Below are 18,781 nucleotides of genomic sequence, written 5' to 3' on the forward strand. Positions count from 1 at the left end.
AATAAAAATAACTTTTTATTTTTTAGAGTCTCACTGTCACCCACACTGAAATGCAGTGGCACGATCATAGCTCACTGCAGCCTCAAACTCCTGGACTCAAGCAACCCTCTAACCTCAGCCTCCCAAGTAGCTAGAACTATAGGCATGAACCACGGTACCCCGCTAATTTTTTCCAGTTTTTGTGGAGACAAGGTCTCACTATATTGCCCAGGCTGGTCTTGAACTCCTGGCCTCAAGCAATCTTCCTGCCTCCGCCTCCCAAAGTGCTGAGATTACAGGCATGAGCCATCATACCCAACCAAAAATAAAAATATTAACTAAAGTAAGATGTAAAGTGGGAAAGGAAATCTGACATTACTAATTAGCACTGATTGAAATGTTAATTTTACTAGAATAGACATTTACATAATAGAAGATGTACATCTGGATCTCTATAAATGGTAATCAATTTTTAAAATCTATCAATTTCAAACATCATCTGTGAAATAAGATATTATTCTGTAGAGTTAAATCATTCATCACAATCACTAGAGGCTCTAGACTAGAGTCAGGATGAAACAGGATCCAATACCCACTTGTGTTTAATTTTAGACTTTTCATGCCTCAGCTCACAAAAGAAAAAAAGCATAAATTTCCTTCTAAATTTCCATAGGCCTTTTGTAAACTCCACAGCTGCAGAGGTTAAATGGTCCAAATGACACATCATAAATGCAGGACAACTGAGTCTAGAATTAGCATCTCTAAAAGAATAATGTGGAGGGGGGACATGACAGTATAATAAAAGTTAATATTTTACTTGAATAAGAACCTCTTTCTATAAATATGTGGAAAGCATACCTTATTTTCTTTATATTTACTGAGATCTGCTATGCAGTATTCCTTAAATAATTTATCATAGTATTTCTTAGCAAGTCTCTTCTCCCTAGATCCATAAAAATATAAATATACATTTAGAAACTCAACCACGGTTTGCTACTTTCAAGTGATGTCAAAGAATACATACGACGTAAATATTAAAGTTTTAAGAGAACTATTACTTACATGTGCATGGAATATCTGGATACTAACTATTAAAAGTGGTTCACTCAGGGAGGGAAATTGGAGAATGACAGTCACAAATGAGAAGGAGAATCACTCTTCACTGTTTACCCTTTGTAATGTTTGGATTTAAAAAAACATTTTCAGGTATGACTTTTCTCCAAAACTTTAAAAATTAAAGCAGCAGCATATAATAGCATATTACAAGATAACACACAATACTGTAAAAAATAATGTTTTTGAAGACTAAGTCAAACACTGAGAAGTCAGTTAAAACTGCCAAGAATTACCAAAAGAACCAAATAATCCTAGGTATGATTTTATGTCCTTGATTCTGAACTGTTCTATGAAGGGGCTGAACACCTTGACTAAGTGACAAAAAACCACTCAGAAAACAGGAGAAACAGGACTAAAGCATTTGATGCATTATGCCTCTGATGGCTAATTACCAAGTCATGTCCATTTCGTCCTCCTCATTCCATAGGAATCTATGATTTTCTCGTATAACATCCAAGTCTGTCTTGTCATTTTCCCTGGAAAACAGAACTTTTTCAATTTAATACAAAAACAAAAGTAGTCAAATTTAGGTTAAATAGCTCTGTGAGTTTTGGAAAATTTTATTAAAAATATAATACATGAATATAGTTCTTTTGTGAGTATATATATTTGTTCATATATTTATAAAAATACTTCAGTATTTTCAAAAGGTACTTAAAAAAACAGTACTATAGAAGCAAGTTAAATGGATAAGGAATCTGTCTGTAGCATTGGTTTCAATTATACAAATGGTGCTAAGTTACCAAAGCTAGAATGAGAAACCTGACTAAACACTAAATGAATAAAGAAAAGTGAATGAAAATAAGTTTCAGAATCTAACCAAAAGTCTATAAAACACCACTCTGCTGAGATTTAATTTTAAAAAATATGAAAAGTTTTCCATATCTCATTTTACTACAGTTTCCTAGGTAGAAGACTGAGTAAAGGAGGAAGAGAGCCAAAGGGATTGATCTTTCAAAATAAAATGCTAACAGTCTGGGGGTTAAAAAAAAAAAAAAAAAAAAAAAAAAAAAGTGATTATTGGGAGATACAGGATAAATTGACAGGGGAGATAAATTGGGGGTAAATGAGATGGTACTAAAGTTTCTCAGAGCGCTACCAACTCAGAAAACTGTTAGAGGGAAAAAAAAAACTCACATAAAACTAAGAAGTTCTAAGACCTGTGCACACTATAGCAGTACAATTCGCAATTGCAAAGCTATGGAACCGACCAAAGTGCCCATTAACCAATGAGTGGATAAAGAAAATGTGGTGTGTGTGTATATATATATATATATACACCATGGAATATTACTCAGCCACAGAAAGGAACGAAACGCTGTCTTTTGCAGTAACTTGGATGGAGCTGGAGGCCATTATTCTAAGTGAAGTAACTTAGAATGGAAAACCAAATATCCTATGTTCTCATTGACATGTGGGAGCTAAGCTATGAGGATGCAAAGGCAAAAGAGTCATATAATGGACTCTAGGGACTTAAGGCGGGGGAAGGCCAGGAGGGAGGTGAGGGATAAAAGACTACATTTTAGGAATAGCACACAGTGCTCGGGTGATGGGTGCACTAAAATCTCAGAAATCACCACTAAAGAAGTTATCCAGGCAACCAAAAACCACCTGTACCCCAAAAACTATTGAAATAAAAATAAAAATTAAAAAACCAAAAACAAGGCCAGGGGCAGTGGCTCACGCCTGTAATCCCAACACTTTGGGAGGCCGAGGTGGGCAGATCACCAGGTCAGGAGATCAATACCATCCTGCCTAACATGGTGAAACCCCGTCTCTACTAAAAATACAAAAAAATTAGCCGGGCGTGGTGGCAGGTGCCTATAGTCCCAGCTACTCGGGAGGCTGAGGCAGAAGAATGGCGTGAACCAGGGAGGCAGAGCTTGCAGCGAGCCGAGATCGCGCCACTGCACTCCAGCCTGGGCGACAGAGCGAGACTCCTTCTCAAAAACAACAACAACAACAACAAAAAAAACAAAAAAACAATAACAAAACAAAACAAAACAAGAAGTTCTGACAGAAGAGTCAAACATGGGAAGGACTTTGATGTGCAAGAAATGCTAGAGTGAGATTTCTTGTTTACCTTTTTTAAAAAGCAATCCCAAACATTAAGGTCTAAAAATTTCCTTATTTCAAAGATCCTTGCCAAGAAGACACATGGTATACCTCACACATCCTTTTATCACCAGGGTTGTGCCCGGCTCAGCATGTATAGAGTCTACCTGAGGCCTGTTCAAAGATACTGGATTCATGAAGAGCTACTCAGTTAGTACCTGTGAATGGTATCTCTACCTTATAATATAAAAAAGAAACTGGGGCCAGGAGCGGTGGCTCATGCCTGTAATCCCAGCACTTTGGGAGGCCAAGGCGGGTGGATCACGAGGTCAGGAGTTCAAGACCAGCCTGACCAAGATGGTGAAATCCCGTCTCTACTAAAAATACAAAAATTAGCCAGGCACGGTGGCAGGAGCTTGTAATCCCTACTTGGGAGACTGAGGTAGGAGAATTGCTTGAACCACGGCAGCAGAGGTTGCAGTGAGCTGAGATCAAGCCACTGCTCTCCAGCCTGAGCAACAGAGTGAGACTCCATCTTAAAAAAAAAAAAAAGGCCGGGCGCAGTGGCTCAAGCCTGTAATCCCAGCACTTTGGGAGGCCGAGGCGGGCGGAACACAAGGTCAGGAGATCGAGACCACAGTGAAACCCTGTCTCTACTAAAAAAAATACAAAAAATTAGCCGGGCGCGGTGGCGGGCGCCTGTAGTCCTAGCTACTCAGGAGGCTGAGGCAGGAAATGGCCTGAACCCAGGAGGCGGAGCTTGCAGTGAGCCGAGATCACTGCACTCCAGCCTGGGCAACAGCGTGAGACTCCGTCTCAAAAAAAAAAAAAAAAAAAAAGGCAAACTGGAATAGAAAGCAGGGAAGAATGACAGAATCAGAAGGCACAGTAGCTGTGGGTCTTTGAAGTTCTCCATAACCCACATTCCCTTCTATGTAAACTTCCTGATACTTACCCCAAACGCTTGAAATCTTCTTTTTTGCCACCATAATATAAAATGTAGTCATTTACAAACTTTGTATGTCTTTGATACTGAAATGCAAAAAATTAAGGATTTTATTCTCTCAGGAGTTGTTTGGTGTCATAATATATTGCCGATTGGGGGTAAAAAAAGCATAGTATGAGTCTATTTAGTTTTTTAAAAAAATATTCACCGCTGGGCGCGGTGGCTCATGCCTGTAATCCCAGCACTTTGGGAGGCCGAGGTGGGCGGATCATGAGGTCAGGAGATCGAGACCATCCTGGCTAACACGGTGAAACCCCGTTTCTACTAAAAATATAAAAAATTAGCTGGGCGTGGTGGCGGGTGCCTGTGGTCCCAGCTATTCAGGAGGCTGAGGCAGGAGAATGGCATTAAAACAGGAGGCAGAGCTTGCAGTGAGCCGAGATCAGGCCACTGCGCTCCAGCCTGGGCAACACAGCGAGACTGTCTCAAAAAAGTAAACAAATAAATAAAAATAAAATATAAAAGTATTCACATAGTATACATGCTTATACATTCAGAAAATCTAGAAGGGTATATATTAAATTGTTGAAAGTGAAGATTGTAAAGTAGAGGCTTTCTTTTGAATATTTTTCAAGCATACACTACTCTTGTGATAAAAATATATCTCCATCTGGGGAGAAAGACAGCTTCTTATTCTATTGCTGAACTGCATATAGCCTCCTACCACCACTCATTCTAATAATCACAATATGAAAAATTTAAAAATTATACTTTCTAAAAGTAGAGAATTTATCTTTCATTATCATAAAATATAATTTATCTATTTTAGTAATGATAAAGCCTCTAAGTAGAAGATGCAACTTTTATAATATGAAATCCTAACATTAAACTTTCAAAAAAAGCAAATATAAAAAATCAGTTTTTATATTGTCTTTTAAATTCAAATAATAAAATGCCATGTTTACTTTCAAAGCAGTGTAACAAAATATATGAGCATTTTACTGTTTTAAAAAGCTCAACAGCTCTCTCTCTAGAGCCAAACATGCATATAATAGCTAACCTCGCCTCCTACAATACTCTGTGACTATTACATTAAAGATATACAGTGATTTAATTCATCATAATGTGTACTAATAGACAATTTAATCAGACAGTGATATTTTCATATTGTAACAAACCAGTTACTATTTCAGGGGGAAAAAAAAAAAAAAAGAGAGAGAGAGACAGAAAGAAGAGCCAAATATCTGGAGATCTGGATTCTAGCTCTCGATCTACCACTAACTGGTCACGTGACCATGGCAAGTCATGTAACCTATTAGAGCTGGGGTCAGCAAACATTTTCTGCAAAGGGCCAGATGGTAAATATTTCAGGCTTTGCAAGCCATATGGTCTCTGTTGCAAATGCTCAGTTCTGCCATTTTAGCATGAAAGCAGCCAAAGACAACATATAAATGAAGCATGGCTGTATTCCAATATAATTTTATGTACAAGAACAGGTGGCGGGTGGAACTTTTGCTTCCGGGAAGATGGAGTAGGCAAAGATGTACTTCTCCCTATTCCTCATACTAACAACAACTAAAATCCTTGTACATTATATATCAAATATAAAAAGACTCTAAAAGGTAGAGGGAAGAAGGCATACCACTAGGGACCTCCTGAAGACCTATGGTATGACATGATAGCGAGTTCCCTAGGTTTTCTTTTTGTCTCATATATCCTAGATTTGGAGGTAAAGAAGCTGACAACCTGGAAACACCAACAGGCAGGACTAAAAAAGCCTCAACGAAAGCCTGTTCTCTCTAACCAAATGACCAAGAGTCAGTTTAGCAAGACAACTTTTAGACAATAACTACTTTACTCTTGTCAAACAACTCAAAGAAAACTGTGGCTCCCAGTCAGAATCACAACTATTAAAAAGTCAGGAAAAAACAGATGCTAGCAAGGTTGTGGAGAAACAGGAACGCTTTTACACTGTTGATGGGAATGTAAAATGGTTCAACCATTATGGAAGATGATGTGGCAATTCCTCAAGGATCTAGAACCAGAAATATCATTTGATCCAGCAATCCCATTACTGGGTATATACCAAAAGGAATATAAATCATTCTATTATAAAGATACATGCACCTGTGTGTTTATTGCAGCACTATTCACAATAGCAAACACATGGAACCAATTCAAATGTCCATCAATGATAGACTAGATAAAGAAAATGTGGTACATATACACCATGGAATACTATGCAACCACAAAAAGGAACGAGATCATGTCCTTTGCAGGGACATGGATGAAGCTGGAAGCCACCATCCTCAGCAAACCAACACAGGAACAGAAAACCAAACACCACATGTTCTCACCCATAAATGGGAGCTGAACAATGAGAACACATGGACACAGGGAGGGGAACAAAACATACTGGAGCCTGTGGGCAGGGAAGGGCGAGGGTGACGGGTTGACAGGTACAGTAAACCACCATGGCACATGTATACCCTATGTAACAAATCTGCATGTTCTGCACATGTATACCAGAATTTAAAGTAATAAAATAAAATAAAGAAAAAAAAAATAAAATAAATCCTCAAACACAAAACAAAAAACAAACAAAAAAACTGTGGCCCATCTCCACCTATGCCAGAAAAGGAGTGTCTATACTTTCACTCTCACCAGGCTCTAACTAGGTGCCCCCATTGCAGTGGGTGTCAGAGAAGGCAGAGCAAATGTTTAAATGCTAAAGGAACAAACGGCAGATGAGATCCACGGAAAAGCTAAGCTACTAGGTTAGGAGATAAGAGGAATAAATCAATTAGTGACACAATGGTACTTCTATAACTTAAAGAAAAATATTGGAATAACACAGTGAAACAGATGATTACAGGTAGGGGGCGTATCAAATTGACACTGTCTCCTTCTCCCAATTCTGATCACAGCAATAAATACCCAAAGATACTTCAGTTCTTGCTTGGTCTCTCTTTAATTCTCCAATATTCTCAACAGCAGTATGGATGGCCAGCGTAGCAGTGAAGCATCATTAGCCAGTCTTATTAAAAAACTGAGTTGAGAAATGGCTATAACCAGAAGGCAGGGTTTATCTTAAAGATAGCTTTAAGTCATGCCTAAAAATTAAAGCCATGGCAGGCCTGAGGACAGTCCACAGGCAGGCCTCATTTTATTTCTACTTTTTCCTTAGATCCAGGGACAGGCTGGATAGACCTAATTTTAAATACAAGTTTTGTAGAGACCTTAAATAGCAAAGAACTAGGTAGGAAAAGCATAAATTAAAATGAGACTAAAGATAAGTATAGGAAAAGGAAATGTTGAAAGCTTGAAAAAACAATTAGGAAAATATATTTGCAGATTCATGTACTTTATAAACCTATTTATAGAGTACCAGTAATAAGTTTCATCATTTTTGTCTCTAAATCTTTCCTATATATTAGTAAAAGAGAATTGTACCCAAAAGTATAAATGGCAAAATCCTACATCACTAAATACTTATCTTTAAAAATAAAAAGGCCTATTTGACTTCACAAAATTTTATAAAACAAAAAAGCAGATTTTAAAATATTCTACTAGTTATAAAAATCTGGAAATACAAAAAGGATACAGCATCCATAGCTATGAGATGAAACCTTCTATTTCTTGCTTCTTCCCTGTTAAAACAAATTTTTTAAAGAAAATTCAAAATGTCTATATTCAAATTAACATAATCAAATCTTTTAGTCCATAGTTGATGAAGCAACTTAAACCAAGAAATAGAATTGACATTGAAATACCATACCTATCCAGCAATTCCGCTGCAACTTGTTTATGGGCCACCTTTCCATGCTTTTCTTTCTGAAATGGTTTTTGAAGCAGTAAGTCATCTTCAACTGTCCTGGTATATAAGAAGAAAATAAGAGTTCATTTTTTCCAAAGGTTATTTTCTAATTCTTTATATTTTCATAATTGGAATATACTTTAAAGAATGTAAGTCTTAGCTTTAAGGAGACTCACTGATCTTTAACAAGATATTGGCCGGGCGCGGTGGCTCAAGCCTGTAATCCCAGCACTTTGGGAGGCCGAGACGGGCGGATCACGAGGTCAGGAGATCGAAACCATCCTGGCTAACACGGTGAAACCCCGTCTCTATTAAGAAATACAAAAAAAAAAACTAGCCGGGCGAGGTGGCGGGCGCCTGTAGTCCCAGCTACTCCGGAGGCTGAGGCCGGAGAATGGCGTGAACCCGGGAGGCGGAGCTTGCAGTGAGCTGAGATCCGGCCACTGCACTCCAGCCTGGGCGACAGAGCGAGACTCCGTCTCAAAAAAAAAAAAAACAAAAAAAAAACAAGATATTTTACATTTCCTTAAATAGCTTAATTAATACGTTAACGTTAATACCCATAACATGGGGAAGATGAAACTAACAAAAGCATGGACTCTAGTGTCATATCACCTAGGTTCCTGATTCAAATCCTAATTCTGTCAATTACTACTTTAATCTTAATAAGACTCGATTATATATCTCTTTGTTTCTTAATTTCTCTATCTGTAACACAGTGATAAGGAAGTTTCTGGTAATTAATAATGAGCAAAAAGCAAGGCTGATTATAGAGAAAACAAACCATAGATCAAGCTCATCCAACCTGTGGGCCTCATGTGGCCCAGGATAGTTTTGAATGTGGCCCAACACAAATTTGTAAACATTAACACATTTGTTCACAATTTTTTTTAACCTCATTGGCTATCATTAGTGTATTTTATGCAGGCCCAGCACTGCTCCAGGCCAACAGTGTGAGCCAATAGACTCACAATTGTGTGTGCTCCACTGTAGTGTGTGGCCCAAGACAATTCTTCTTCTTCCAATGTGGCTCAGGGAAGCCAAAAGATTGGACACCCTGCCATAGACGATCAGCCCTAGTTACAGCGATGAATATAATCCTGGAGCAGAGTATCCAACTAGATTTGCTCAAATTCTGTTCTTACAAAGTAATATTTTTGAATGAAAAATCTAGAAAATGTAAAGCATCAAAAATGTAATTTATTATAATTAGTACTATCTTTTGAGTTATCACAAAGACTGAGTATCCTACAAAAATGTTCAGACACTGTGAGTATGCCTAATATATTGCTCTCAGTGTGAAATGATAAGCCAATTTCTATAAGTTTGCTTAGCAAAAATTAGTCAACAGCCTGGTGTGTAAGTCTGGTTAGTATACATCAGTCAACCACTCCTGAGTCAAAGTATAAAACTGAGTTTCTATGCACTGAAAGCTAAGAACAATGCTCCTACGCACAGCAGCTCCACCAAGACATATCCTGCTTATAATGCACAGGCTTTATGTGCTAAGAGTTCTTGTTTCTTGCAATTCAATAAAACCTTCCTTGAGTTTCTTTCCATGACCCCTTAGTCTGCTCATTCATGTAACCATAAGAACTGTGCTGCATTATACTTTCATCCTCCATATTAACTTCACTTTGAAGGCAAGTACTGGCAAGAGACCACCATTCAAGCCCCTTCTGAGCTACATTTGCAAATAAACAGTCCTTGACAGTTGAATGAAAAATATATGCAATGAAAAGGTTTCACTGATTTCTGAAAAGATTCCAGAAATCTGAAACTCTTCTTTCCCTTTCAATAAACCCCTTCGCAGAATTAATGTTTTATTTTTCCCACAATTGTTCTCCAATTTTTAATCAATGTATTAATTTAATGAAAACTTCACTAGAGCAATTGTCTTCACATGTAAACACAATTCTAAAATTTCACTCTTAGTTATTTATGCTTCATATTAATCTAGAAAGGATGTGAAAAACAGATCAATAAAAAAAATTACTTACCTTGTTTTCCTTTTGCTGGATTCTCCACAGTGTTCATCATCACTAAAATCAGAATCGTAGCCTCCATGACCATGCATCTGTAAAGAAGTACAAAGCTATTTAGAATCTAGGTTGCCAATTGTCCAGGAAACAGAATAATTAAAAAATAAGTTACAGTTTTCAAGGATCATTGTGGGCAGATTCCTGTTCACAGGCCATCTAGCCATCTAAAATTTTCATTCACTTTTAAATAAGAGACACACCTTTCAGAAAATGCATCAACATTTTTCACCCTTAATTGTCATTAGGTGAACAAAGAAGGCTACTCTTTGATCTTTTCACTGAAAAGCAGGCCTAGAAGCTGCAGTGACTGCTTACAAGGTTTAGCAATGCTTCACTTTTGATTCAGAGTAGTAGTAATCACTGTGTGTTTATCACCAACTTTGTTCCAGACATTTGTGTTAAGTACTTTACAAACAATGCTTCTAATTCTGCAAGTTAGAAAGTTATCTTCATTTAGGAAAGAAGTAATCAAAGTAAAGTAAATCTATTTTACAAATCCAGTAAGTGGCTAATCTGCTCTACTTGATTCTTGTGCCCACAATTTCAACTACTCCAGATTTCCTCTCTGGAATATGATTTACTACATTCCAGGAGAATTACAGTACTTATGAACAGTACATCATCAATTGATGAAAATTTTCCTGTAATCTTTTTCAACATATGTAGAGATTTCCATTTTCTTTTGAGTTTCTTTAAGGTAAACCACCTTTCCCTTTGGACTAGTCAGCTTTCTCTTGTTTCATTTTATTTATCTAGTTATTTTTGGAGAGTCTTGCTCTGTTGCCCTCGCTGGAGTGCTGTGGCACCATGATGGCTCACAACATCCTCAACCTCCTGGGCTCAATTGATCCTCCCACCTCAGTCTCTCCAGGCTGAGACTATAGGAATGCAGCACCATACCTGTCAAACTTAAAAAAAATTTTTTTTTGTAGATAAGGGGTTTCGTCATGTTGCCCAAGCTGGTCTCGAACTCCTGGGCTTCAGCAATCCATCCACCTCAGCCTCCCAAAATGCTGGGACTTCATTTTTGAACTGAAACTCTTAGAAATGCTGGAAGACGTCAGTTGTCACTCAATTGTATTGGAAGAAGTTCCTGATTCCAGCTTTACACTGAATTTGGAACACACACTAAGATGGATGGATGGATTATTTGACTATTTGATGTCACAAATAACTAATTTACATGGCTGGAAGGAGCAGTCCAGGTTAAATGATCTATCAAATTATTAAAACTAATATAACGACAGCAAGTGCAGCAGGAAAAAGAAGAAAGAATTCCCTAAACTTCATTGCATTGGATCTATGATAAACGACGTTTCTAGTCCTGGCTACCTTGAATAAGTCATTTCATCTCCCTGGACTTCATCTATTAAATAAGGTAGCTATGAGAAATAATCTTTAAGTTGTTTAAATCTTTAACAACCTTTAAAGTCTGTAACTCCACTTTCAAACTTAGGTGTGTGGGTATATACCTCTCTTCTCTGTCCCACTAAAATCCTAGAGGAAGATGCTAGTTAAGGTTGGAGACGAAGGTTAGAAAGCCACAGTTTCAACTCTACCCTCCCTTACATCTGTTATTGCCTTATACACCTGGATTTTACACCCTTTTTTAGGTCAACTCCAGCTGTCTTATCACATCTGTTCAAGCCATATTGTCCTCTCACTCTTTGTCCTATGTCCTCACTTTCTTTCCATCTTGATCGGGGACAGCTGTAGCGTGGAGTTTAGAGATATATTCTGAGATCAGCCTACTAGAACTCACAGCCTGGCTCTGCACTTTCCATTTGTCTTTCTTTGGGCCTGTTCCTTAACCTCTCCAAGCCTCAGTGTCCTCATTTATAAAAAGAGGCTAGTAAGATGACTGACCTCATAGGAATGGAGATTAAATGAGTTACCTCATCTAAAGGGTTTTATCGTTGTCTTCTATAGGAAACCCAGTAAATGTTAACTATCATCATCATCATCTTGTCCCTCGCCCCAGGACACCACTTCCTACTCTTGCTCCTACTCTCCCATTTCTTTATTAGCTGGCCGCTCCATCCAACCCATACCTTTCTTAACTCACTGGTTGAACTAAAAAGCTCTCACTCACTTCAGGCTACGAATCAAATGACAAGAGCCGGCAGAAACTCAAGAACGGAGATGCCAGGTGTCTCCAGAATCTGTCATCCAAAATAAAACCAAACAAAACCCGACAATCAACTAGTACTATATGAAAAGCAAGTTTTGAGGTCCTTCTCCTTGATGCCAAATATACCCACAGCCCTCGTCACACACCCTTTTCCTTCCTCCCTGTGTGCCAAGTTCGCCCCCGGAGTCGTCGTTTCCTTCTTTCCCGGCAGCTGCAGCGACGACCCACAGCCTGAGAGAGCCGCTGCAGGACAGGTCCCAAGCGCCCGGCCGCGCAGCCTCCCCACAACCGCCGCCGCCGTCCCCCGCTACCCGCCTCTCCCTACGGGTCCCGACTGGGCACCACTTCCGGTCCTACACGACCATGTGTTACATCTAAATGGCACCGTCGCCCGAGTGCGCCGATCTTGTGCTACAGCCAGAACAGCTCCGGGAAACAAGGGCAGCGGGAGAAACGGCCCGGAAGGGACGAAGAAGCTCTCAGCTTTCGCCAAGTCGCGGCTCCCAGTTTTTCCCTGGACCGCCTTCCTTTCCCCTCTAGGGAATCCGGCATCTAGTACTGCTGGCACTGCTTGCTACTCAGCCCACGCCTCTCATTTGAAAATATATTTTGTTTTACCCTGCCTATCACCTGCAGTCCTCTCTCTAGTAACCTTAGTAACGCCTCCTCGGAGGATCCTCGCAGAGCATCTCATCAGCGCTTCAGATCAGCCTCTCCCTCCTTCCCCCAGTAAAACAGTTCTCATAATTAGAACAAAAATATCTTTCCATCGTTTCACCACCCACACAATAGATACCATTCCAAAAGTAGTGCTGATGGCAGAAGAGCTCATCGAATTTGTGAGGAAAGAAAGAATAGGGAGGAGAGATTTCTCAGGGTTGAGGATTCTCTGCCGACAAGCGATCTGGCACGTGCGAAAAGGGATCCAAAATAGAATCTTAAAAAGAAGAAGGAAGGCAGGAAAAGTTGGATTATTTTAAGCGCCACTAGGTTCTTCCTGTGCTTTGCCTTTTCTACATCATGACGCCCCACTCTTTCCAGTCTAGTTGCTTGGTTCATGTCTTGTCTTTCGCTGGCATTAGCAGCTATTCATTTTTGCTTCCTCCTCAGTACCCAAAACGGTGCCTTGGAAATCACAAGTGCTAATTAAATATTTGTTGAATTGAACTGGCACGCTTCTGGCTTTTACAGTGGGCCCTTTTTAGAGACAACCTTGGCACTTAATGCACACTCATTTTACATCTTTTGCCCTAAACAGTAGATAACGATATCCTTATCAGTTCAAGTCTCTAACCCCGACAATAAATTATGGATACATTCTGCTTTACCCATTGCAGTGAATATGATCTTAAAAGGCTATAAGATAAATTAAATTATTGTAAATTAAATTATTCCAAAATGCAATCAGATTATACTTCAACAAAAACATTTACTAAAAAAAGTTAAAGCAACAGGAAGCCTTAGAATTTAACGTTATAGTATATTGAATTATTTTGTCAAGCAGTTTCTTTTCTGGTAAATATATAATTATTTTATTATTAATAAAATTAAACAGACCTGTACCTCATATCCAATTTCCTTTCTATCCATATTTGACATTTATTAGCATTTTTCTACCATCCCTAACATCTTCTTGTTTGTTGCTTCATTTTACTCTTCCAACAACCCTGTGCTGCTGTATTATTAGCCTCATTTCACGCATGAGGAAGAGAGGCACAGAACCTAAAGCCAAAAACCTGTGAGGGTCAAGAACTGGGTAGTATTTGTCTCTGTCTCTCTGCAAGACCCAGTTTCTCTCTCTCTCTCTTTCTCTTTCTCTCTCTCCCCCACTTCATGGATTGTGTGGGAAGTAGCTTCTGGTTCCAACATTTCTAAGAATTTCAGATCTGTTGCTACCAGTCCATTCAGTCAAAGATTTCCATTTTTTACTTTGAGACAGCAGTTACTGAAAAAGAGTAAATAGAAAATATATATTAGGCATAGATTGCATGATCTGAACTAAAAATAATACAGGATAGAAAACCTACCTGCTTAGGAAATCTCAAGTTTACAGTTATAGCTCAGCAACAATAAAAAACACAAACATTTATTAAGTGCCTACTCTGGGCAGGACACTGTCCCAGACATCAGAGTTACAGGCATGTAACAGCAACTCCTTACCTTGAAGGTTGACTAGTAAGAAAGACAATATATGGAGTAACTACAACAATATATTCTATCATATGCCAAGTGTCTAGTAAGTGCATGAACCTGTTGTTCCTAATTTATAAAATGTTATTTCAATGGATATGAAAAATTTAAATGTGCACTAATGCTGTGTAACTCAAAGCAACAAAATACTATATTAAGTATGTGGTGAGGATGAGGGAAGTTGGGTGATGATGGTGGTGATAATACCAAGTAACAATTCTGATATAAACTATGAATGTGCATTTTTTAAAATTCAAGACCAAGTCTCACTCTGTCGCCCAGGTTGGAGTGTAGTGGCATGATCTTGGCTCACTCCAACCCCTGCCTCCTGGGTTCGAGCAATTCTCCTGTCTCAGCCTCCCGAGTAGCTGGGACTACAGGCGCACACCACACCCAGCTAATTTTTGTTTTTTTTTGTGTTTTTTTTTAGTAGAGACGGGGGTTTCACCATGTTGGCAGGCTGGTCTTGAATTCCTGACCTCAGGTGATCCACCCACCTTGGTTTCCCAAAGTGCTGGAATTACAGGCATGAGCCACCACGCCCAGCAAATGTGCATTCTTTTCTTTTCTTTTTTTTTTTTTCTTTGAGACAGAGTCTCACTTCGTCACCCAGGCTGAAGTATAGTGGTACCATCTCAGCTCAACCTCCACCTCCTGGGTTCAGGCCATTCTCCTGCTTCAACCTTCCCAGTAGCTGGGACTACAGGTGTGAGCCACCATGTATTTTTAGTAGAGACAGGGTTTCACCATGTTGGCCAGGCTGGTCTCGAACTCCTGACCTCAAGTGATCCCGCCGCGGCCTCCTAAAGTGCTGGGATTACAGGCATGAGCCACTGCGACCAGCTGAATGTGCATTCTACTAATACTGTATGTCTTTGAGAAGACTGCATTTTCCAAAAATATACCAATATATACCATTATATACCAAATATACCAATATATCCCATTAAACATGTTCTTTTTATAATATGATGCTAACACTTCTCTATGGTAAGCTAATACCTATGGCCACAACTTTGAATCTGGGCATGTCAGTGACTACAGCAGAAGTAATGCTAAGAGACTTCTGAGGCTAAGTTGCAAAAGGTGATAGAGCTTCTGCCTGGGTTTGTCACTCTACTTCTTTAGCTGACATGGAGTGGAGCAGAGATGAGGTAACTTCACTGAGTCTCACCCAGATTGCAAATTAATCATCAGAGTATTATTTTTTCAAGCCACTAAGCTTTGAAGTTGTTTGTTATGTACCAATTAATATCCAGAACCATCTGCTCTTTCACTTAACCTCCATAACATTTGATGAGACCTCAGCTACGCTGGGCTTTCTTTGTTTCTTCAACATGCATGCCTCTTCAAATTTACCATTTCCTCTACCCGGCATGGTCTTCAACCCTTTCTCTTTGCCTCCCTAACTCCTCTTTATCCTTCAAAACTCAACTTAGGTGAAGGAAAGGCCTTTTATGAGCACCTCTCCCACAGACTAGATAGGATTACTGATAATATGCACATTACTTTCCATTGCACTTAGCTACATACACAGTAATAATTTAGCCCTGTTTCCCTCACTGAGATGCAAGCTCCACAATGGCAGGAAGCATACCTCTTTTTTTCAGTGTGGAATCCCCAGTGCTCAGCACAGTGCCAGACACATGATAGGTGCTCAGAATATTTATTGAACAAATGAAGTAGGTACTATTATCATCTCCATTGTAAAATGAGAAAACAGATTTTTAAAAAATTATATAACACTTCCAGAGTCATGAGTAGGCAAATGGGGGCACAAATATAACTGACTTCAAAGCTCACACCATATATATATGATATGGTTTGGCTCTGTGTCCCTACCCAAATCTTATGTTGAATTGTAATTCCCAGTGTTGGAGGTGGGGCCTGATGGGAGGTGATTGGATCATGGGGGTGGTTTCTAATGGTTTAGCACCATCTCCCTAGTGCTATCTTGTGATAGAATTCTTAAGAAATCTGGTTGTTTAAAAGTGTGTAGCACCTCCCTCTTTGCTCTCTTTCTCCTACTGCTGCCACGTAAGACATGTCTGCTTCTTCTTCATCTTCCACCACAATTGTAAATTTCCTGAAGCCTCCCCAGCCATGCTTCTTGTGCAGCCTGTAGAAGTGTGAGTGAATTAAACCTCTTTTTTTTTTTTTAAACAAATTACCTAGTCCCAGGTAGTTCTTTATAGCAATGTGAGAACTAATACTAAATATATACATATATATACACACACACACATATGTATATATAGAGAGAAATAGGTAGGGAGAGTGTGTTATCTCTCTGTTGCCCAGGCTACAGTGCAGTGGCATAGTCATGGCTCACTGCAGCCTCAACTCCAAGGCTCAAGCAATCCTCCCACCTCAGCCTGCTGAGTAGCTGGACCATAGGCTGTTGCCAGCACACCTGGCTATTTGAAAACATTCTGTAGAGACAGGGTCTCACTATGTTTCGCAGGCTGATCTCACACTTCTGAGCTCAAGCTATTCTCCCACCTCGGCCTTCCAAAGTGCTGGGATTACAGGTGTGAGCCACAGCGCTTAGCCCAAAGCTCACACTATTGACCACCATACATATTGCCTTTCAATAAGGCCCATGGTGGTTTGTGATACTTAAAACAATTAGAAATTATTTTTATGGAGGAAAGGTACCAGATAAATTGAGACAGAGGGATTAGTAAGAGGCAGGAAAGGCTTTGTAGAGGAAGTGGGACTTAAGCTATGACTTAAATGTAGATCTTAAGAAGAGAGGAGATGAAAGGAGGGGGCAGTCAAGGCAAGGGAGTTTCGGTAAAAGATTAGAGGTGGAAATATCCACAGGTTCCTTAGGGGAATTTGAGTAGATCACTTGAGCTGGAGAAGAATTTTTGAAAAGGATTAGTGAAAGAAAGATCAGAAAGAGAGATTAGAGCCAGATTTGGGGCATTCTTAAATGCTAGGGTGCAGAGATTAGTTTAGAGCTAGGGAAGTATTATAAAGAATACAGTGGTGGTTTGGACTGGTAGATATCTGAAATCAAATTTATATATAAATCCTGGCTCTGCCATTTACCAGCTATGTGACATTGAGCATCACTTAATGTTCTTCAAGTTTTCATCGTCTTCTGTAAAATGGGAATAATGACAGTAACTACTTCACAGTATTCTTGTGAGAATCAATTAGATGTTGCATTTAAAGTGTTTAGGCTAGTGCCTGGCACGTGGTAAGACTTAAATGTTCAGTAAATGTTCACTTAAATGTTCACTATTGTTTTAAAGAGGAGGCAATATAGATAGAGTGCAGGAAGTGGTGGGAATGGAAAAGGAAAATTTCATTTAAGAGTGAGTTGAAGAAATAAGTGATAAAAGATATGAGTCACTGGGTATAGGGCACAAAGGATACAGAAGTGAAAGGTGCCTCCAAAACTGAAGACACTGAAATAACATAAGTGCCTCTGATGAAAATGGAGGAGGTGACTAAAAAATTACATTGTCTTGGGGAAATGATAAGTTGGCTTCAAATGGGGATTTGACACTACAACAAAACACACAAACGATTAAAGTACCTCTTCCAAGCAAAAGTGTGATGCTTGCAGACTTCGTTTTTAGCATACTCTACTTCTTCATTCTTCACCTGTTCATCTTTTTATAGGTCCTCACTCCTATCCATCACTTCTCCCCCACCAACCCCCAAAATGTTATTGTTCCTTTCCCCCTCAAAGGCTGCTCTGGGAAACAGTAAAGAACCATACTTTAAAGTCAACTAGACTTGCATTCTGCTATGTACTAGCTAGGAGAACTTGGGTAACTCGTTTGATGTTCACATCTATAAACGGGGATAATAACAGTTCCTATCTCATAGCGGGTTGATGAAATTTAAAATGAAACGATACAGGTGAAATGCTTAGCATAATGTGATGCCATAGTAAGTAAATGCTACTTGAGAAAATAATTAGAAAAAGTTTAACAATTAACTGTTTCTCAAATACAGCCCAGAAACAGACCTATATACATAATTTAGTCCTATGATTAATGGTATAGGGTTAAGTATAGTTTTTTCAATAAATAGACCCAAGTCAACTGAATAATACAGTAAAAAAATGGATTTCTACCTCACACTGTATACAAAAGTCAATGTCAAAGAAAATATAGGAAAATATCTTCATGATATGATAACTTCTTTAGGGCAAGAAAAATGTTCTTAAATAGGACACACAGGGAGTTAATCATAAGGAAAACAAAATAAAGAACTTCTGTTCACTTAAAATACTGTATTAAGAAAATGAAAAGTTAAGACACAGGGTGGGAGAAAATATCTACAATATGTATATCCAACAAATTATCAGAATATATAAAAATCTTTAAAAATCATTACATAAAAGACAGCCCAAGAGGCGTGGTTGCTCATGCCTGTAATTCCAGCACTTTGGGAGGCCAAGGTGAGTGGGTCATTTGAGGTCAGGAGTTTGAGACCACCCTGGCCAACATGGTGAAACCCTGTCTCTACTAAAAATACAAAAA

At 38.9% G+C, this 18,781-nt stretch overlaps 2 protein-coding genes across 5 annotated transcripts in view; one reads left to right on the forward strand and one right to left on the reverse strand.

Moving 5' to 3' along the window:
- The window catches only part of LOC126962045 (protein FRA10AC1), a 36,254-nt gene extending 23,263 nt beyond the window's left edge, over positions 1–12,991 (reverse strand). For 2 of the 4 annotated variants that reach the window (XR_007728568.1, XM_050802825.1), the window contains exons 1-7: positions 12,883–12,952; positions 9,914–9,990; positions 7,875–7,970; positions 7,701–7,746; positions 4,106–4,182; positions 1,488–1,571; positions 838–922 (exon numbers count right to left, since the gene is read on the reverse strand). Coding sequence is in view for 3 of the 4 variants with exons in the window: in XM_050802825.1 (XP_050658782.1) it covers positions 838–922; positions 1,488–1,571; positions 4,106–4,182; positions 7,701–7,746; positions 7,875–7,970; positions 9,914–9,990; positions 12,883–12,918 (501 nt within the window). In the remaining variant the exon portion in view is untranslated. Of the gene's footprint in view, positions 1–837; positions 923–1,487; positions 1,572–4,105; positions 4,183–7,700; positions 7,747–7,874; positions 7,971–9,913; positions 9,991–12,232; positions 12,436–12,882 lie in introns of those variants that run through there. The other 2 variants (XM_050802823.1, XM_050802824.1) reach the window with 2 other exon arrangements.
- SLC35G1 (solute carrier family 35 member G1) overlaps positions 1–18,781 on the forward strand; it is a 400,995-nt gene that overhangs the window by 191,801 nt on the left and 190,413 nt on the right. The gene's annotated exons all lie outside the window — the stretch shown is intronic.

The sequence above is a fragment of the Macaca thibetana genome, chromosome 9 (assembly GCF_024542745.1).
Source record: "Macaca thibetana thibetana isolate TM-01 chromosome 9, ASM2454274v1, whole genome shotgun sequence".
In the NCBI taxonomy this organism is placed as follows: Eukaryota; Metazoa; Chordata; class Mammalia; order Primates; family Cercopithecidae; genus Macaca; species Macaca thibetana.